This window comes from Pleurodeles waltl, chromosome 2_1 (genome assembly GCF_031143425.1).
Source record: "Pleurodeles waltl isolate 20211129_DDA chromosome 2_1, aPleWal1.hap1.20221129, whole genome shotgun sequence".
NCBI lineage: Eukaryota > Metazoa > Chordata > Amphibia > Caudata > Salamandridae > Pleurodeles > Pleurodeles waltl.
In genome coordinates, this window is record NC_090438.1 from 635448098 (window position 1) to 635471049 (window position 22952).

The following is a 22952-nucleotide window of genomic DNA, read 5'->3' on the forward strand; positions in this document are numbered from 1 at the left end:
CAGTTCCACAATATGGACTCTATGATAGAAGCCGAAGTCAAGGATTGCTCCATTTGTGCAAACAGTGACAAGTCAAGAATGATTCGTAAAGCCCCTATTTCCCCTGTGTCCATTCCAGGTAAACCTTGGACAAAGTTGGCTCTAGATATTACTGGGCCAATCAATATGTCAGGAGTGCTAAAATGCTACGCTTTAGTGTTAATTGATTATCATTCGCATTGGATTACTACTAAGGCAAATTACTACAGAGTTGGTTATCAATTTTCTGAAAGATGTATTTGCTGTCAAAGGCATACCAGCTACCATCGTCACTGATAATGACATTTAATTGACTTCATCAACAATGAAAGATTTTCTTGCTTTCCTAAGTGTAAACCACCTTACTACAGCTCTATATTGCCCACGGGCAAATGGTCTGGTTGAAAGAGCTAACCGTATGATCAAGGAGTGTATCCAACTAGCCAGCAACAATCAGTTAAATGTAGAGAATGATATTAGAGACATGCTATGGGCTTACCACACTACTCCTAATTCCATTACTAAAATGTCCCCATTCTCAGCACTAAAAGGCAGAAACCCTAGCACAAAGTTCTTCCCTGCCTGGTTAGGAGGAGGAGATAAGATTGAACATTCCTCCCCACATGCAAGAGACAGGATATCTTTACATCAAGATAAATATAAAAAATATTATGATCTCAAACGTGACACAACACAACAAATGTGGAAAGCGGGAGATTGGATGTATGTTAAAAAACCTATGGGAAGATTGAGGACAGGTATGAGTGACACCAAATTTATGGGACCTTTATGTATTGTTAAAGTAAAAAACAATGTGGTTGTCTTAGAGAATGGTCAATGTTGGAGTATGGATAGGATTGTCAAACATGTACCAACTTCTAGCGTTAAAAGAGAAAATTACGATGAAGCATGCTGGAAAAGAAAGGATTCATCAGATCAACATGCAGGAGAGGACTTCCTTCAAAGAACAAGTAGTAGACAGACCTGAGTGTAGTGTGTCTCTTCTTTACTAGAATGCTCGTTATGCTGACCTAGGGAGATTCCACGTTCTAGTACGTGTAGTCTCCTGAGGTCAGTTGAGCCTTGTGCATTCCCTGAACGGACCTGTTCTTCACGTTTCTACTTGACAATAAATGTGTACTCCTTACTTGGCCTTCAACGCGTCTTCACTAAAATTTGGCGACGAGGGAGCCGGCTTCATTGAACCTTCGCAGTATTATCCAGTCCGGATCATTCTTGTTTTTTCCTCCACTTCACGTTGCTGCCTCGCTGTGTTGTGCCGCCTGACTGCCGCTGTGGGACATTTCCGTAAATATACCTATTTTTTTTTAGTATATATATATTTTTTTTTTTTGGCCTCCGTTTTTTTTTCCTTTCTGACCGGCCGTTGGTATCGTGCTGACAGAGCGCGAGTTCAGCGCGAGCGTCCCTTAGCAACAGACGCAGCGCGTGTATTCCCCTGGACGTCATTCCACAGGGAAAGTTGACGCCGCTTCCGCTGTGCGTTTCCTTGGCGACTAACACGCTAAGGAGACTGACGCAGCATTTCCTAGCGTCTCCTTGGTGACGGAGACGCTAGCCCTTCGGGCAAAAAAAAAATAGTAATATAAAGAGGAAAAAAAAAAGATACACGGAGCACTTAGGCGGCTTCCGCATACATTTTACTGAAAATAGAAACATGGCAGCATGGATGTTACTTCTACAGTGCTATTTTTGATCTTAAATTGAAGGAAAGAAATAGAATTGAAGTTGGACTTGATTTATTAAAAAAAAAAAAAAAATAATAATAATAGGAAAAAAATATATCTACTGTGAAGAAGGAAGAAATAACAGGTCCGGGAAGGGAAGAGCAATTAATATACGTACAATTTGTGTTCCTTACATTTGCCTCGGATATGGCACAAGCCAATTTTACAATTGTTCCCCCACAAGCATTTTGGGCCATGGGTAATTCTCCACCCATTAAGTGGCAAGAATGGAAGGACTATTTTCTAAATTATTTAGGTGCTATTGACGTTGATAACAAGATGTCTGCAGAACAGAAAAAGAGGATTCTATTGCATTCCTTGGGTCCTATGGGCCTGAAAACATATAGTAAGATGTCTAAAAACCCTGTAAGTGGCGATATTTGTGTTTTTAATGCTGCGATGCTTGATCTTGACAAGTATTTTGCACCGAAAGTCTGTATGGGAATCGTCCGTTATAAGTTTTTCCAAAGGAAACAAGAAAAAAATGAGCTGGTGGATGATTATGTTGCAGACTTAAAGAAATTGGCCCTAGACTGTAAATTTGGGACAATACATGATGAACTTATTAGAGATCAAATTGTCATGCACTGCAGCAATCAATCTATTCAAGAGAGACTTTGGATAAATGGCGATTCTCCTCTGGAAGAAATTTTAGCCATAGTAAGGAAAGCAGAGATCTCTGAAAGATGTTTATCCGAACTAAAATCTACTGGAAAAAATGAGGATGGTGTTTATAAAGTGACCAATCGCAAACCTGGAAAAACCTTACAGAGTGGGGAAACTGAAAGAAGGTGTTACAGATGTGATAACAAAGACCACTTAGCTCACTCCAAGTCGTGTCCAGCATTAAAATTGAAGTGTAACAAATGTGGAGTGGTGGGCCATTTTGCAAAAGTCTGTAAATCTAAAAAGAAAATAGGTAAGTATATATATGAAGGTGAAAATGTTGTAAAATGTGACACAGAGAGTGGATGAGGATAAGGATATCATCCTTAATATAATGGACGTTAACACTAAGGAAAAACCCATATGTGACATGGAAATTGGTGGTGTACCTGTCACAATGTATGCAGACTCTGGTTCACCATTCACAATCGTGAATGTGGATGTGTGGAACAAGTCTTTGGTGGATAAAATTGGCAAGCAGCTTTCCCCACCTGACATTCAGCCAGAAAGTTATACAGGAGAAAAAATAAACCTGTTCGGTTTTAGGTGGTTGGTATTCTCATTCAAGAATAGGAGTGCAAGAGGCAAATTATATGTGGCCAAAAAAGGACGTCTGTTCTAGGTTGGAAAGATCAAGGACAGTTACAAATGATCCTGAATCCAAATGGTAAAGACAAGGTTTTAATGATGAACGACGAAGACTACTCTTTGACCTCCTTGATGGAAACCAAATTTCCAAAAGTATTTAATAGGTGCTTGGGGAAACTTACCGGTTTCGAACATAGAATCAGATTAAAGAGGGAAGCTGTACCAAAAATTCATAAAGTCGGAACTGTACCAATTATGATCAGAGAAGAAGTTTCCAAGTAGTTGGACAAATTAATTTCAATGGATGTGATTGAGCCAATTGAAAGTTCGGAATGGATTTCGCCTGTAGTTATAGCTCGGCGTAGTAATGGAAAAATCTGTTTATGTGTGGACTTAAGACATTTAAATAATAATATTCTGATTGATCGTTTTCCTCTACCCAAAATCACGGAAATGGTTTCTAGTCTGGAGGGAACTTGCTGGTTTTCCACTATCGACTTGTCTTCTGCATATCATCAGATTTCCTTATTGGAGGACTCCAAAAGACTAACAGCCTTCATCACACCCTTTGGATGCTTCCAGTACAAGAGGATGCCCTTCGGTCTTGCGTCTGCAGCAGCTGTTTTTCAACGTCTTATGCACAAACTTTTCGGGAAAATCAAAGGAGTTATGTGCTTCCAAGACGACATTTTAATTTTTGGAAAGGATAAGGGCATGCATGATGAGCGGTTGGAACATGTGTTGGATGTGTTGGGTAATAAGGGGTTGACTGTTGAACTGAGTAAGTGTAAATTTGCAAAGAGGAGTGTGGAATATTTGGGACATGAGATAAGTGGTGAGGGTGTTAGACCTAAAGCTTCTTTGGTGAATGCTATAATTGGGGTGTCTCCTCCTGTGTCTAAGGACGAAGTAAGATCTTTTTTGGACATTGCGGGGTTTTGTGCCAAATTTATTCCGAACTTTGCCAGTAAGGTTTACAATTTAAGATCTTTACTCAAAAAGAACTCTCCATTCATGTGGAATGAAGCATGCAACCATGGGTTTGAGTGTGTGAAAAGGGAATTAAGCAAGGCTGCATGTTTGGAAAGTTTTGACCCTAAGTTGGATACTTTTGTTACCACAGATGCAAGTAATAAAGGCTTAAGTTCTGTGTTGTCTCAAAAAGATTGTAATGGTAAGGAAAAGATTATACTTTTTGCTTCCAGATCGTTGTCTCCTCCAGAAGAGAAATACTCAGTTATAGAGAAGGAGGCCTTAGCTTGTGCTTGGGCTTTAGAGCACTTCCGAGCATTCGTGTTGGGAAAAGACATAACCATTTGCTGTGACCACAAACCTTTGATTAAACTTCTTACAAGTGAAGGAAGTGTACTGGCTTTGGCTAGAATTTCAAAGTTGTCTATGCGCTTAAAGGATTACATTTATCGCATCGTGTATGTACCAGGCAAGAGTAATCTAATGGCTGATTGCCTTTCTAGATTACCTAATTTGTTGGAGAGGTGTGTTGATGACCCGTGATATGAATGGAATGTGGCTCTTATACATGATTCTGGTAGTCCTGCACTTAATGAAAATAGTTGGAGGAAGGAAATGGAGGTGGACACCAATTTACAGTTGATTTTAAAATATGTGTTAGGGGGATTGCCTAAGAAGGATCTGTTACCTAAACAATGCAGAAGTTTTTGGGAGGTCAGGAACGAACTCACTGTGGTAAACAATGTTCTTTGGAGAGGTGATAGAATGATTCCTCCATCAGGTTTAAGGGAAGTAGTCTTAAAATTATGTCATGAGGGACATTTCGGCATCGTTAGAACTAAGTCAGTGGTTAAAGAGTTGTTTTGGTGGCCAGGAGTTGACAAGTCGGTGGAAAGATTTGTCAGAACTTGTCATGTATGTTCCTCTGGGGACAAGAGTTTGTGTAACCTTAGACCACCTATGCAGCAAGCGTTTGTTCCCAGGCAACCATGGGAATATGTCGCCATCGATCTCTTAGGTCCAGTTGGTAGCTCTCAAGAGTTTGTAATAGTCCTCATTGATTTGTTCTCCAAATGGCCAGAAATTGGTATTTTAGAAAAAGCTGATATGGTAAGCGTGCTGGAGTTTTTGGATAAGGTTTTCCTTACAGAATGCACTCCTTCTAAGTTGCTAAGTGATAATGGTGTGCAGTTTATGTCGGATGCTGCAAAGAAGTATTTTCGGAGGGTGGGAATTGAACATAAAACCACATCTCTGTAGAAAGGTTCAATAGAGTCATTAAAGGTATAATTCAGAGTGCTATGAATGTAGGAGAGGATTGGCACATTGCCATTTTTAAAGCTGTGTGGGCGTATAGGATTACTGAGAACGTGACTACTGGACTCAGTCCATTCGTTATTATGAGGGGAAGAAGCCCGAGATGCAAACATAACCCTGCTTGGCTGGTTGAGACAAGCATCCAACATTGGTCAGTGGAGAGTGTAAGGGATTGTTTGGATAGGTCTCTTGAGAAATCAAAGTCTTATTATGACAAGCTCAATCATGCCAAGCCTGTTGAAATCAATGTTGGTGATTGGGTTAGAGTAAAGAAACCTTATAAAGTCAAGAAGGGTGAAAGCCAGTACTTTGAGCCTGAACGTGTTATGGAAGTTTTGCACAATGCCGTAAAACTGAGTGATGATAAGGTGTGGAATCTTAAGCGCATTGTTTTACTTAGGAATATACAGAGACCTGGGTGGAATGAAATCTACATTAACAGTAAGAGAGGTGAGAAGGGAAGGGCTGTACGGGCTGAATGGTTAGAAGATGAGTTTACGTGTCACGATGCCGCCCCGTCTCCACATATTCTTGGTGATAGTGTTTTGAGTGAGGAGGTAGGTGTGAGTGACTCGACTGCCGAGTCAGAGAATGGGAATGTGAGTCTATCTCAGTGTGCACTTCAGTATGACTGTAGAAAGGAAAAGGGAAGTGACGCCTCCTGGTTGGTTGAAGGATTACGTGTTAGGATACTTAGCTGACGTCTCTGATTTTCATGTTTAATTATTTTCACTTTATTTTTTTCTTTGTTTTTTCTTTCGCATTTTTATTTTCTTGTTGTAGGAAAAGAAGGGGGATATGTAGTGTGTGTCTTCTTTACTAGAATGCTCGTTATGCTGACCTAGGGAGATTCCACATTCTAGTACGTGTAGTCTCCTGAGGTCAGTTGAGCCTTGTACATTCCCTGAACGGACCTGTTCTTCACGTTTCTACTTGACAATAAATGTGTACTCCTTACTAGGCCTTCAACGCGTCTTCACTACACCGAGCTCCTGTTTGGCATAAAGACTATATGAGTTTGTCACATGAGCCTGTTGGCACTATATTAACCCCAATTGTGTAAATTCTCATGGATGATTATCCAGTTAAGGGCTTTAACATTCTTTTGTTGTGTTTAGGATGGAAGATGTGTTTTAATATATATAAATAGAAGTTGTTTTATTAATTGATGGCAATTTATCCTTATTGGCGTATTTTATCTCTGAGAACAGTTTGAGTCGTAGAATGTAGAAAGTGGTATGTTCCAGCTCCTCTTTCCCTCTAGAGTTGGGACATTCCGGGGGTTGACAGGAGTTGACAGTAGAATGTTGTCTGAGGAGGGACCTGAGTCGACAGGAGAATATGGTGTCAGGAAGAGAGCTGTGGAAGATGGAGCAGTAGAGATGCGAAATAAAGACTAACGTTGAAGAGTTGGCGTGGATTCTTTATAACATTTTTGTTTCTAATGCTGCCCCTAGGTTGTGAATTTCCATTATATTATACTTTAGAGATGGTTCTGTTCCACCTTCTCCCTGAGAGTTCATTTACTGTCTTTGGGCTGTCCAGTTCCTACTTGTATGGCAGTATATTAGTCAATATTATTACTTAGGGTATTGCTTTGGGTAGACCTGCTTGCCTTATTTTTACTATGTTTGTGCTTAATGGGCAATGTCCTTTTGCTTTAGATTTATCACCCACCTGTTCTCCTTCAACACCTCACTTCAGGCGACAGTTCACACAACCTTCAGCTCTTTGAGCTCCATAGACTAAATTCAGCCTCTCTCTGCCGCACTATTCAAGCTCTCTTGAATCCAAATTCCTGATTGTAGTTTCACTCTTTGCAAAGCATCTATTTTCACTGAGGGGTAGGGAGGATTCGCTTTAGACCATCAGCTTAGGGCTTTAAATCTTTCAAGGCCTGTACCTTCACTGCCATGAGCAGCGGAGTGGACATGAAGTGGGAAAGAGGCCAAGCGAGGAACATTGTTTTTACATCCTACTTGGGAGAGAACACAGGTTAAAAAAGTATTGTGTTGCTTTTAATTCAAGTAGGATGTAAAAACAATGTTCCATGCTTGGCCCCTGTCCCGCTTCATGTCCTCTCAGCTGCTCAAGGCAGTCTAGGCTTTTCTTACTTTAAAGCACCAAGTCCAGGTATGCCAACCTCCCCAGGTTTAAATTTGTTTAGAAGATGGTGTAGTGTAGACCAGAGGGGGCTCCCTAAGTAAGGTCTCTTCCACAATCACTGAGGGCATGCCCCCACTTGTATCTATTTTAGCTTAATTGAATTGCTCAGAGAGCTACAAACAACTGGCCTTCCCTCACCTCCTTCCTTCTGCTCACCTCTGCTGCCAAGGTAAGTTGCAGTCCATTGTACTGATCAAATGGTCTATACTAGTTATCCATGGGAGCTGCCTCACTGTCAAATCCTGTCTCACTCTTATCTCCGATAGCTGATCTCCCTTTCTTGATGCTGCAACTGGCAGGGACCTTGTTAGTGCTCCTCTCTGCCTCCAGTCATTGTGCTTTCTCACTTTGGGCACCCAGCCTGGCTGCTCGTGTTACCCTAAGCTCCAACTGTACTGAGTCTCGGAGGAGAGCTCGAGACCTAAAAGGTTTAAAAGTGTAACTTGTTCTCCATAAATACATTGCACAAAAATAATTCAAAATAATTAACATATTTAAAAAAAAAAACAGAATGCAAGTAGTATGTAGTTGAAATGAGAGAAACGCGATACATTAAATAAGTACTTAACAAATGCTGTGTTTACCTTAAAAAGACTTGCATGCCTTCAGACGTTTGGGGAGTCCTAGAACTCTTTCTCTGACTCGCATCAAATTCACCATCTTTTTTCCCTTCTATTTTGAGAGGAATATGCCTTAGAATTCTCAGACTTTCATCTCCTGACTCGAGTTCCATGTTCTACCATCATCCGTTTTTGTGGCATTTTTAAAAAACTTTAAAACTCTATACACTCAAGTAAATGTGGACCATTGAGCACATTCAACAGGTTAGGTGATTTTTACATTGTCACCAACTTTAGCTGTGCTATTTTTGACATTTTCCTTATCAAAATAGTCTTTTCTTTTTTTTTTTTTCCTGGAGAGCTAATTCCTTTTTCTTGCCACCAACTAAAACCTTTAAACCTCTGCCCTTTACTCCATGTCATCCAGCTTGGAGACAGAAAAGTACTGGAAGTGGAACCTTTAAAAGGTTAAAAATGTATCTTCATAGTGGATGTATGGGGAAACATGTGAAAAGCTCTGACCTTGTTTTTCCCTGTAAGTGTGTGTTTTTTTTTTTTTTTATTGTATTTTTTTTTAAACCACACTGTTTGCTCAGTGCAATTGAAAAGCCACTTTCAGAGTTTTGTTCAGTCTCGCTCTATATAGAACCGTTACTTTCGGGATTGTATATAGAGCTTTTCATAAGTCTTCTACCAAAATCTCTCAAGAACAACTCAAATTGACCCAAAACAGAATTATGGGTCATTATTAATTAAAATAGCCTCCTCTCAAGGATGTTTCGGGAGTCTCCTACACTCTAAAGGAACTAACATCTTACTCCTGTACAATGTCCTACACAATCCTCAACCTCATTGTCAACACCAGGCTACTGGAAACTGTAACTGAGTTTCTGCTTGTTTTTCACAAATCCATGTGCCCCTCATGAACAAAGGAAGTCGACCTACCCCTGAGACTCGCAGGGGCACAAGCCAGGTACCTCTCAACAGAAAGCCATTGTCAACTTCAAATTAATCTTGTATCATGGGCCAGAACTTATCTAGTGCACTTATCTTTACACATTTTATTGCATCAGTCACTTTTCACAAATTGTGGTACATTTCCATTTCAGTCTTCCATTTATCTTCTGTTACAACTAACATGATCTCTCATACATTCACTGTTTCTTCAGTTATTTCATCGTCACCATCATCTAGCGAGGAATTTTCATTATTGGTCTCAACCAAGTGTGAGAGACAATCAGGCGAGTGGTTCTTAACACCTGGTATATATGCAGCCACATAACTGAACTCCTGAAGTGCATTCATCATCACCTCATACTTGAAGAAATGTATTCCTAATTCTTTTTTTCATAACCACTTCCTTTAGTGGTTTTTGATTACACTGGACTTTGACAGACGTAACCCATGAAAAGTTCTATAGTGCCTAATTTATGGCAGGTGGCTCTCTCAGTTATGGAGTAATTTATCTCTAGGCCTTTAAGTCGGTGTTATGCACAGGCAATAAGCTCTTCAACCCCATTTCTCTTTTGAAGTAATACAGCCCCAACGCCTTTTTGAGCTAGCATCTACGTCTAAAATTGTTTCAAGCCCAGATACAAATGCCTGCAAACTGGATGCATGCTGTAAATCACCTTGCAACTTAAAATATTCCTTCTTACTAGTGATCTTAAACACAGTTTTATCGTCATGGTTTTTATCATATTTGTTGTTGTATAAAGTCATACCTAAGAATGAAGCAAATGCCTCCTTGTTACATGGTTCTTCCAGATTCACAATTGTTTTGACTAAATCTGTCTTCGGTCTAATGCTTGCACCAGATATTTGATGTCCTACTTAATTTACTTTGTGAGCACCAAATCTGAAGTTATTTTCATTAAGAGTCAATCCGGCCTCCTGTCATCCTTTCCAAAACCAAGTGTACCCTTTCATCGTGTTCAGCCTGTTTCCTGATGGCTTTCTTGGTAACACCGAACACTCAACAAACCTTATAAGACCTTCAAATTACTCTTTGAAAGACTGAAGAACCAGAAACCAGTCCAAATGCCATTCTCTTAAATGTATATGCCCCATTGGTGTAATGAAAGCAGTTAAATCTTCGAAGGGAAGATCAAGCTCTGTCTGATATGGAAGCAGAAGTTGGGTCAAGAGTGAAGTAATTTGCAAGTGATGTAACCAGTTCATCGATTTTGGGGTAAAGGAAATCTGTCAACAGCTATCTCACAATTGAGTGCTCCCACATCCATGAATTAATGTATCTCTCCACTTCCGTTTCTGGCTACTCTGACGGGAGCAAGCCACTCTGTAGCTTCAAGCGCCTCAATGACCTGCAAATCAGTTAGTCCCTTATCTTTTTCTCAGCCCCACCAAACTTACACATCGAAGCAAGTATCCTGATTCTAGTGATGCAGTCTTCCACTGATTATCCTTCCCTTGGCTCCTAAGATAAGTGATACCTCTCCTTAATTATACTAATAAGTGGTAGGTTATGACATCCAACTTCAACATGCATATTTTGTATTTATTCAGCTTTCTTTGCTCTTCTATACTTAGTTCGGGCACAGTTTAGTACCTCTTGCCTTTCTCCTTCCAGACAGTGAAATAAAAAAGATTACTTGCGCTCTATACTGATATTTATTCCACAGAGCCCTGCATAGTTAACAGATATCATTTTCCAACTTTTCCACTTTACAAGTAGATTGCCTGGACTGGTCAAGATAAACTAAAGCAGAGTTATAATCTGTTTAAAAAAAAAAAAAAAAAAAAAAATTATTTAAGAACAACTAAGAAATTAGTCTTACATTCCACCCCCAACAACCTACTATATTGTGCTGCTAACAATTCAGAAATGTGCCCATCACCATGGTACTGGCATGAGTGGTTTGCCCACTTACTCAGATATGTGTATTTGTCACTGGAGTGGAAGCTTTGAATAAATTCCATATGATGCTGAAATTTCACAAAAGATTTGGTATGCCAGTCACCGATAACCCAGCACTGATGCAACTAAATACAAATATGTTTTTAATATTTGAAAAGTCCCACTGAATAGCTGCTGATCTGCTCAAGGTGCAAGGTGAGAGTTGGCATCTGTGAGGGTGGTCTTACGAAACACTTCTTTGAAACCTTTCTTGCCAGAAAAGAATGACAGGACCACATGGGGTGCTCTTGTTTTTTTTCTTTTTTTTTTTCCCTTTTTAATTGTTTACGCAAATTAATGAACTTGACAGGCACTCTTCTGCACCAAGCCTTTCTCGATATCAATGAGTTGCACTAAACCCTTCCCTTTATTGCACAGAACGTGTGATCTAGTACATCAGAAAAATAAACAAAAGATCACCACACAGTTGACCTTGCAAACAGTGCCCATCTTTTAATATCTATTGCTTCCTTGTTGGTAGTGCAGTGCCTGTGTGTTCATTTTTAAACTGCCATGTCAACATGGCAAGTGCACCCACTCACCAGGCCCAAACCATCTTTTTTACTACATGTAAGTCACCCCTAAAGTACGCCCAAGGCAGCCCTATGGGCAGGGTGCAGTGTATTTAAACGGCAGGACATGTACCTTGTGTTTTACATAGCCTGATAATGAAATACTGCTAAACTCGGTTTTCCCTATTGCAAGACCTGTCTCTTCCATAGTGTAACATAGGGGTTGCATTAAAATACCTTTTAAGTGTAGGATCCCATTGGAAACAGAGAGTTGGATTTAGGGGTCTCTAAACTCACAATTTAAAAATACATCTTTTGGTGAAGTTGGTTTTTGAATTGTAGGTTTGAAAATGCCACTCTTAGAAAGTAGGCATTTTCTTGCTTAACCGTTCTGTGCCTCTGCCTGTCTGTGGAATATACATCTGGCTCAGGGTGGCAGTTGAGCTGTTTGTGCATTCACTCTAGATAGTCACACATAGGGGGCTGAGGTGTGTCCTGCATATCCTGATGGCCCAGCACCAGGCTGATGGGTCTTCCTGAGCTAGAGAGGTGAGAGGAACTGACACTTGCACCTGAATAGAGCAGTGTCTGTCCTTATACAAAGCAGTCTCCAATCCCCTGGAGTGTGTCTGGGACCAGGGCAGGGAAGGCAGGGTCTTGTGCACTACAAAATCTTCTCTTTGATGTTTGCCTACTTGAAAGACAAATGGGTATAAGTACTGGAACTCTGACATCACAGATTTATAACACTTCCAGGACTGAGGGCATTCTGCCAGGAAAGAGTTGGGCGGTGTGGGAGGGACTGTCACTCTGCCTATTGCTTTGCTGTGCTGACCTGTTGCGTGCTGCTTCTGTCCTGGGAGTGAAAGGACTGCACTCAGCTTTTTACATCTTGCTTTCCAATGTTCTCCACGGGTGTGAACAAAGCTTGCCGCCTGTTAAGTCTCAGGGCCATCAAATACTTCACATGCCAGCACCCAGGCTCTCCTTTTGAGAATCCTGACTTGCCAAATGGTGCCAAATCCAGTTCCTGGCCCTTGGAAGTGAACTGTGGTACAATCAAGAAGAAACTAGACAAATGGACTCCAAAGCGACTTCGGAACTAGTGCCGCTATCCGACTGCGTTCTGCTCCCTGCACCGGAGATGTGGTCCCCCGCTGACTGCAACGACTGCGACCTTCACACAGGCCCGATGCTGCCGCAGCATCTTAGAAGTCCCACCACAGCACGAGTCCCGAGTGCCATGTCATTGCACCCTTGGTAACAGACTCAGTCTCTGCTGCTGCACCTGTGGTCCCATGGTGTGATCGTGACCCCACAAAGTCAACGCCTTGCATCTTGACCTGTTGGATTGATCGATCCTGCCTTGTCCGAAGGAACCGATGCCTCGCCATCAATGCTGTATCATCTCCCCTCCACTTGTAAGTAACAGAATCCTCACCTCCCCTGCCTAGCAGTAAGGAACAGAAGCCAAACCGGCTCCAGTGATGCCTCACCTCCACGAGTCGGTGCAATGTCTTTGTTTCATTTCATTTTCCAAGGTACTGTACCCAGGGTCCATGCAACTCCTTGATCGGCCCGCACTCCACTGCTAGTGTCGTCAGACTGTTGAAAGCGACTTCGTCAGGACACCGTGATTGCTCCCATTGGAACTATTGTGTTTTTAAGCGCTATACTAAGATTTAATCTTTGAAAATTCGTAAATTTGCTTGTGTATGTTGTATCTTTTGTCATTTTGTTTTTGTTTTACTCAGACAAATATTGACTATTTTCCTAAACTGGTGTGGTGTGCAGTACTTTTGTGGTGTTTTCACTGTGTTTGTGTATAAATACTTTACACATTGCCTCTGAGATATGCCTGCCTGCCTGAGCCAAGCTACCGGGGGGGGGGTGAACAGGGGTTATCTTAGCTGTGTGACTACCTTCCCCTGACTAGATTGAGGGTACTTACTTGGACAGGGTGCAAACCACTTCCAACTAGAGTCCCTATTTCTAACATCAACTATGACCCCTGTAAGCCTGAACTAAATTTCAATTAATAATAAAATCCAAATACAATTGTCATGATACAAGTGATATTGCCAATAAGTGGTATTGATTGCACCTTAAACAGGCAAATACATATCGCGGCTTATACATCTCTATTGTAGTACACCCACATCATATGGCTGTCGTAATTTATGGTAGTTACCTATTAAGTAAAAATGTACTCGTATATTTAGCAATATTAACAATCAACTGATACTGGTCTCTAAATAGCATTACTTCCCAATTTATCATAAATATTATATTCCTCAAACATTCAAATCCAAAACTAGAAAATCTAAAAGAAAATTCAAAATAATTTATGCTATTAATATCACCTTGTACTTCGAGGACTACCTGAAATGCTACCCATACTGAATTTTATAGTGGATCCACTGTTCTTTCCTTAGAGATTGCACCAAGAAATAATATGCAATAGACAGACATAGCCACCTGTATGCTAGACAGTTCTCCTATGTGAACCTGCAGCTTCTCATCGCTATTCAGGCCAAAAGGTGCCTTAGTCCGAAGAATAATAATGTATCTCGATTCCAGTCATTTTAGGATTAAAGTACGACACCCTCCCACCCCCAACTTTTCCCTTTCAGTGCTCGGTCCAGGCAAACGAACCTCCATGCATTCCTATTGCCTTGATGTTCTGCTTTAAAAAGCCTTGCAATTGGATATGTAGGTTCTTTATTATTAATGACTTGCACGTGTTGGAGTACCTGTTACTTTACAGGATGTGTATTGTAATCGTATTTATATAGCGCTTACTACCCCATGACAAGGCGTCAAAGCGCTTTTCGGTGAGTAGCACGCTACTCTGGAAACCAACAAGAATTAGTGATGGATTAGTATCTGGAAATAATGAGTACAGTTTTAGTATTATTATGAGTTAATTTGAGCCGCGGATATAAGAGTTTGTTAGTTAGATTGACTGGAGTAATGAAGTGGTGGAGGAGGAAAGAAATCCAGAAGTGTTAATTGGGAGTATATCCTTAATTTACTGAACCCAAATGCTTGGGATGAGTAAAGGGGGATGGAGGAAGGAAGAGTATGTGGAAGGGTTAGGGAGAGCATAGTAGCAGGGTGAGATAAATGCGGGAGAATTTAGTAGGGTTGTGTGGGAGGTCATGGTAGTAGAGTGAGGTTTGGTGAGTTAGATGTGGAAGCGGAGGGAAGAGCTTAGGCAGAGTTATTTAGGAGATGAAAGTAGTAGAAAGGATTTGGGATGAGTCAGAGTGAGAACGGAGGATAGTTTGATAGAGACATGACATGATGATGGGTAGATAAGTGTGATAAGATGAGAGCAGGAATTCATAGATATCTAGTATAACAACCCACCCAGGAGCCATGCAATGACCCACGAACATGCCAAGCACAGAAACAACACATATATATATATATATATATACACACACACACACACACACACACACACACACACACACACACACACACACACACACACACGAATACACACACACACACATATGAATACACACACACACACACACACACACACATATGAATACACACACATATGCACATACAATACATAATTAAAACAATGGGTAAAATATACTTAGTCCAATAGGTTTAAAGAGTGTGTGTGTATTTTATTGTTATGACATAGTAGTGATACATATTTTCTAAAGAAACTATATGTAACTAGAAATAAACACATAATCTGAAAAAAACTATTTATCAACATAGGCATATGCAGTTCACAGTTGTTTGAATATGGTGCCACCTGAATACGAGTTTGCACGAATTTCAGTTCGTTTTAGTAAGCCAATGTACTTGTTTCTTTTTTCCTAACATACATATGAAATTCTGGTTCGTAATGAGATTATTTAACCCAATAGCGAAACAAAAGGCAATTCACAAAGTAGTTCTTTTTTTTTTTTTTACAACATTTTCTGGTGATAGAAAATACTGCAAGAAATTCCACGACTGCCCACAAGAGGGAAGCATAGTATCACACAAGAATATTTTTCAATATAAAAACAAACTACCCCAACATCTATTTAAGAAGGAATCTAAAATAATCCATTGTGGGTATTGCCGACGCCTTGATTCCTCCAATTCTCAACATTGGTCATATGAGTAATCTTCACACGATACGAAGAAAGGGTTTGGTTTCACTGTAACAATACCTGATCCAATATCACAATGTGCATGTACATAGAAACATATTAGTGCATATCTAGCATCCCATTTACTAAGTAATACCTAGAGGGTGCAGAGCTGGTATACTAACAGACAGACCGGTGACACAGCACTTCTAGAGCAGCTGTTGTACAGAAATGTTAATGACTGACAGAGCCTATTCAAGAGATTCACTTGCTATGCCATACATCAGAATTGCTAGGCCCAGTAAATTTGGATTTCTCTAGTTGAAGACAAAACCTCAAGGTCTTCATCTCAAGCGATGTACCAAGGCAGGCTAGGGAAAGACTGTGAAGGTCTGAACAGTTCTATAATCATTGTGGCACAATTCACAAAGCTCTTTCGGCAAACGTACAGAATGTAAATCAATAGATTTCCTTATTCATTTACAGATTTCTGACCTTGTGGAGATTAAAAAATAATGCTTGAAGTACATATGGAAATCTGCCAAATTGTACAAATGAAGATCTTATTGGGGGATGAGTTGGGGTGTAGATGGGGCAAGCATAAATGCGGTGATTTTGGTCTGGGACGGGAAAGCCTGCTTTAACAGTCAGGTTTTTAGATTTTTCTTGAACAATGTCAGACTTGTAAACATTGATGACGAGTTCTATAGTTGCGCTCCCAGCAACAGTAAAGAGCTACACCCTGTTTAGTGCAGTTAAATCTGAATTAGGTGATCAGATTTGCCTAACTGGATCTTAAACTGAGATTCAGTGGGCTGGAGGAAAATAGACTCTGAAAATCTTTCTCGCTCCCGAGTCTTGAACGTGGTAAAAATGAACTGCAGTTTAATCCTCTGTTCTCCAGGGAGGTCGGGTCTTTAAAAACTGAATTGATGTGATCAGATTGTTTTTAATTAAAACAAAGCGTAGCTGCTAGATCTTGCAGTCTCTGTAGTTTCTCCTCCTTAGGAGCTCTAAAGAACAAGTTACTTACCTTTGGTAAATAATTATTTGGTAGCGACATATTCTAGTTGCAGATTCCCCACCCCAGAACCTCCACCAGGCGCCAGTCTGGATCCAGAGACCCCCCCCTCAAGCAGCACCCTCCCACGCCGCCCGGCGGCGTCAGTCGACTCTGCACCAGTCGCCGGCGCCATGGATGCCGGACATGTCATCACGTGTCGCATATAAGTACCACCCCGAGCACCGAGGTCAGTTTCTTTTCACAATATTCCACGGCAGAAGCGCAGAGCCATGAAGACTACTGACTCTGGTTCCCCAGAACTAGGGCCCTGAAAGGTAAGCCCCTGACCACAGAAATCAGTTCGCAGAGCAGGGAGGATGGGTGGGTCAGTAAGGAATCTGCAACTAAAATATGTCTCTACCAGATCATTAGTTACCGAAGGTAAGTAACTTGTTCATCTGATGGAGACTTCTAGTTGCAGATTCCTTACCTTAGAATAGATACCCAAGCAATACCATCCCCGGAAGTGGGTCTACGTACTAAGATCATACTAGGAAGTCCTGTGGGACCCACGGGCAAAATACCAGTCCCTTCAGACCTGACTGTCCAGTCAATAGTGTCTAGTAAAGTGTGCAAGGACATCCACACTGCTGCTTGGCAGATGTGCAAGACTGGAATTCCAAATACTAATGCAGCGGTTGCAGCTGTTGCTTTGGTAGAATGAGCGTGCAAGCCCTCCAGGGGTTGCTTCTTAGCCAATGGGTAGCACATTTTAATGCAGAGGACTACCCATCTAGAGATGGTTCTCTTCTGCACTGCCTTACCTTTCTTTGCACCCACATAACCCACAAAGAGTTGATCATCCACTCAGAATTCTTTTGTACCATCAAGACACCCTGATTCTCTTTTTGGGTCCAGACTGAGGAGTCTCTCCTCTTCCTTAGAAGGATGTGGGGTGCATAAAAAGTAGGCAAGGTGATAGACTGGCCTAAATATAAGGGCGTGACCACTTTAGGGAGAAAAGAAGCCCTAGTACGAAGCACCACATTGTCAGGGTGGATGGAGACGAAAGGTGGCTTCGAAGAAAGGGCCTGCAGCTCACTCAGTTTGCGGACAGAGGTGATTGCTACGAGGGAGACAGTATTTTGAGTCAGCAGGTGAAGTGGACAGTGTGAAGTGGCTCAAAGGGAGCACACGTTAAATAGGTAAGAACTAAGTTCAACATCCCATTGGGACATTATGAACGGGGAAGGAGGAAAGAGATGGGTAAGGCCCTTAAAAAAATCGTCCAACAATGGGAGATTTAAACAAGGAAGGTCGGTCAGGCAATTGGAGGAAAGCTGAAATGACAAATAACCCTTTAGGGTTCTCAGAGCACAACACTGCTTGGGCCAAAGAAAGAATAAACGAACCTCAGAAAGAGGGGCAGATAGGGGGGGTCAAAAGACTTGTCTGTACACCAAGCCACAAATTTATTCCAACAACAGGCGTATACCGTTTTGGGGAAGGGACTCCTAGCTGCCAAGATAACATTACAGACTTCTGGCAGAAGGTCAAAAGCTGTAAACTGCTGTCGCTAATCTCGACGCAAAAAGGCGGAGAGTGGACAGGTTGAGGTGGAGAACAGTAGATCCTCCTGTAATGTGGTTAGTTTTACGTATACTTTGCGCATTAGCTTCAGGCTTTAGGCCTTTGTGCACTTTGCCCTGAATGTATTTTATTCATTTGCTGACAGCTTAGAGCCTCTGTGCACTTTGCTCTAAATGCTTTTTATTAGGCTTCGTACTGTTATTTTTCAAATAGCCAGTTCTACGGTGTTGTTTTTTATTCATATCACACTGTTTTGCCTACTTCAGCACTGGAGTTCTTCATAACATATTCACTCTGTGCTTCAGTCAAGGATACAGTCTGGTACATTGCCGATAGACGTGGTAGGAGTTTAGATTTGGCATTCCTGCGTAGGGACATTTTGTGATCACGATGACATGTTAGTTATAAAATCACTTCCTTGTCCCAATACATGCAAGAGGGAGATTCCGACCAGAGACCCACAGCTAGACGCTGACTGCCTCGTTGCAGATGCTGAACCAGATCACAGGCCTTTGCTCAGGTATGAGGGCTTATGTCTCCCCGGTGATTCAGAAAGGCAAGCTAGAAGCTTAACATGCTGTGCTCTAAATAGAACAAGCAGAGGGAGAGTAGAAACTGTTAGGCAATATGATAGCTTTGTTCTTATGTTTTACTCTCCTGGTGACTATTTCAATCCTACTATGTTGTATTGTTCTGGTTATTGCGGCTCACGCCTTATTATCTAAAATAGTCGTTTTATTAAAACATTATATAAAACTTATACTGTCTTTGTCATTTGTATATGAGACCATATTGTAAATGAGAGAGTTGGTTTGGATCTGAGTGACCACGACTTCCCTGAGAAGTTCCAAAGATGTCATGCGCTCGGCTGCCTAATCATTTCTTCCCCCTGGGAGAAATGAGGCACTGCTAGTTAGCCGGAGCAAAACCCGGATTTAGGGTGACAGAGTTCGTTACAAGTGGGTCAGACTCAGTCCCCCACACCGTTATCGATCCTGCTGCCTAGAAATCCAGTAGTCTCATTTAGGATAATGAGAGCCCACGCGACATGGCGCCACCAACGATTGGTCTGGCTCTAATGTTTAGGTCCGACTGACTCTCTCGGTCTCATATATATTTTGACTCCTCGGTTCCGTACGCGGAGACGTCCGTGGGGCTGAGGGTTTCCGCCACCACAGGATACGTCCTATTGCTTAGTGGTTGGTTGTTCAAGCTTGAACTTTGAAAGGAAAAACCCCGATATTGGTGTGCCTTCTCTGACCTAGAGCTATTTTTTACAAATGGCTAATCCTAATGTAGTGAATATAGCAATCAATATGCGTCACCCGCTCACAGGACATCTGATAGCACATGGACTGACAGTCCAGGGGGTCCAGTCACTTTTGTGGTGGACGCCCATTCAGCCTATAGAACAGAACTTTTTTATTCTTGGGTCATATTTCCAGCAGCTGATGGGGGTACAAATACTTTTCACGAATATACTGTTGCGAATGTCCCTGGACAATACAGGGCTTACGCTTACTTAGAGATACCTCTATCTTATCAAGAACACCATAATTGGCTTGATGGCGCCCTCCCACATACAGTAGCACAAGTGAGGTTAGGTCCGTTGACTAATGATGGTCCGACCTGGCCTTTATTGGCTACTTACACACCATATCCTGCGGTTGCAAATTTGGCAGTGGCTGATGTGCGTCGTTTATATATAGACTTAGCAACAACATACAGAAGACTGGTTCAGTTTGTGATGCAGACATTAAATACTAATGCAGCGCGTGCTGCTCCGGCGCACCCACAAGCAGTGGTTCCGGGAATCAATCCGGCCACTGTACATTCAGTTATGGGCAAGGTACCGGCTAAACGTGAGACTCCATTTTGACTGGTGCAAAAAATTAATACGCTGGAAGCAGTATTTCCCCATACGGGACCTCAGGATAAACATAGAATTTTGACGATGTGTTTGCCGTATGGGATGGTTCCTCCGGTGGACCTTTGTAATACTTGGGGTACGGTGTTTGCCGCGCTCTACACTACAGCACACGGTACACCGACTTTGGCTAATTTACCGGAAGTGCTTAAACAAATTCAAGATGAATATGGGGCTGCCCCTGCCTTAGATTTGGGCATGCAGTTGATGGGCAATTTTGCCTCGGTTTCTTCTATTATTTTGAGTAATCTCAAGGGAGAGGCAGTAGCACTAGCAGTGCGAATGCATCTTCGGGATGTTCCGCAGATTGATCAGGAGCGGGAACTTCCGAGAATAATAGCTGAGACATATTCAAGTATTGGTCGCGATAGCCTAGTGGCTAGACCGCAGAAACCCCAATTGCAGGGTAAAAATAATAAAGATAATGCTAAGCAACAGCAACCTGAGGGTACAAAAAAGCGCTGGGAAAAGAAACAGCAAACACCTAAAAAAGATGGGGGACAGTCTCCGCAACCGGAGACCCCGCAGAATAGGTATAATCTCAGGAATAGGGATAATTTGAAGACGCCTGATAGATATCAATATACTGATACACGCCAATCTCGTTCCTTTCAGGACTCCTCAGAGAAGAGAGGTGGGCAGTCAGAGCGGAGGACGGAGTACGTGAAACCGAGACAGGATTCACAACGCTCAGGTGAGGTTTCTGTTAAACAAGAAGAGAAACCGCTGCAACAAAAACAGCAATTTAAAAAGAAGAAAGTGGCAGCAGTCTTAGTTAGACATGCCGCTCAAGAAGAGAGTTCTCTTGACGAACAAGACATGGGCATTAGCACTGTTAGACAGCGTGGCAGAGAGGTCACAATAGTTCGCCGGAGTCTTCTAGAGCATCTGGAGGTGAAAGCAACTGATGACTTCATACAAGTCGAAACAGCGGATATGCTAGTCTCTGATCCTGATAGAGTATATCAGGTGACTCTACGATTAGAAGGGGACATTGACTGCATTGTACACGCCATCTTTTGGGACCATGTGGTAAAATCATATGCTGATCTGTTGGCCGAACAGGATTGGCCACCTGACTTTGTTCGTGACTGTCCGGTTGGGGAGGATGTTATATTACCTTCCTTCTCACCACTTGTTCCGAGAGAGCTAGCGGAGTCCTATGGTAAAACATGGGCTCTAGCACAGGCTCCCGCCCTATATAGAAATAACGTGGGGTTGGATAGTCAATCACCTTATCATGTAATTCCAATTATGGCACACCTCAGCCACAGCCGCAGTATCCTATTAAATTTGAGGCAAGGGCATCGGTTAGGAAAATTCTTACACAATTGGAGTACCAGGGTGTAATTGAGCCCTGTGTCTCGCCGATGAATAATCCCTTATTTCCGGTTGCTAAACCGGACCATTCATATAGGATAGTGGTGGATTACAGACATTTGAATAGTCACACACGCACATATGCAATAAAGAATTCACATAGCGCAGCGCTTATGAACAATATAGTGCGTAAAAAATACAAGACAACATTGGATATCTCGAATGGATTTTTCTGCCAAAATATAGCGCCCGAAAGTCGGGACTATACCAGTTTCAGTGCGTTTGGCTCTCTGAATTTTTTTTGTTGTTTGCCTCAGGGGTATAAGAACAGCCCAGGACTGTTTTCGGCTCGTGTGACTGAAATGCTGCACGAGTTGGACCCTGAAGCGTTATCATATGTTGATGACATATATTTGACAGACAATGAGATTCTGCAACATCTAAGGCGCGTATCGCGCATTGTTGTGGGATTTGCTGATATTGGCTATAAGTTTAATTTTAAGAAATCAAAGCTTGCCTTCCTCCGTGTCATTTTCCTAGGATATGAGTTATCGAGTGAGGGCAAGAGCCTAGCGCCACATTTTTTGGAGAAATGTGCTTTATTGCAGCCTCCTAATACAGTTCGGAAGCTCCAGTCATTGTTGGGGTTTCTGAATTTTGGCAGAACTTACATTCCTGATTATGCTACGCGTATAAAACCCTTATACGAACTGATTCGCCCGAATTTTTCGAGTAAATTTTGGACGATTGAGCATACACACATACTGCGAGAGTTACAGACTGATCTCTTAGCAGTTAAACACTTACACACACGGGACAATAAGACACATTTAGTCATCAGGGTGATACCTGGGGCTGTTGGGTTTACGTATGTCCCCTTTAATGAGGGTGAGACAGTCCTGATTGCATACAAGTCCCACTTGTATTCTGCTGCAGAACAACGATTTGCACAGACTGAGAAAATACTCACTGCAGTACAGATGGCTGTGATTAAAGAAAGACCGCTTGCCCAGGGCCAACGCATCATTGTCGTTTCCCCGATTCCGGCTTTAGAGGCTGTTACAAAAGCGAGTGTTCCTAATTCGAAAGTTTTACACCCGCAATGGATACAATGGGCTACGTCTTTGACAGCCACTGATGTAGATTATATATTTGACCCTAAACTGCAGACTCAAGAATTTCTTCAATATGAAATAGAGTACCCAGTTCCTGCTGGCACATTGCCTATTGACCAATATCAAGTGGTCATGTATACCGATGGCTCTGCGCAACCAGCGGTTGGGACTAAACAACAGTATTCTGCTGCATGTGCGGTGGTGAGTGGCACTATGGAGGGGGAGGTGTTCTGCCCCCGACATACTTATACTAAAACCTTGGGAGATTGCACGGCGCAGCTGGCAGAGCTCAAAGCTCTTTTGTTAGCGTTGGAGCACGCGGATCCGGCGATTTTGACCTTGCTGGTCTGTGACTCCTACTACTGTGTTCAGTCTTTCAATGAATATCTGCACTATTGGAAGTTTAATGGGTTCAGAGATTCTAAAG

At 41.9% G+C, this 22952-nt stretch overlaps 1 protein-coding gene across 2 annotated transcripts in view; it reads left to right on the forward strand.

The window, feature by feature from the left end:
* Positions 1-22952, forward strand: part of MRPL32 (mitochondrial ribosomal protein L32) — a 75464-nt gene that overhangs the window by 23278 nt on the left and 29234 nt on the right. The window contains exon 3 of one of the 2 annotated variants that reach the window (XM_069215997.1): positions 20706-20784. The exons of the other annotated variant lie outside the window; for it this stretch is intronic. Coding sequence (XP_069072098.1) covers positions 20706-20784 — 79 coding nt within the window. The remainder of the gene's footprint in view (positions 1-20705; positions 20785-22952) is intronic. 2 annotated transcript variants of the gene reach the window in all.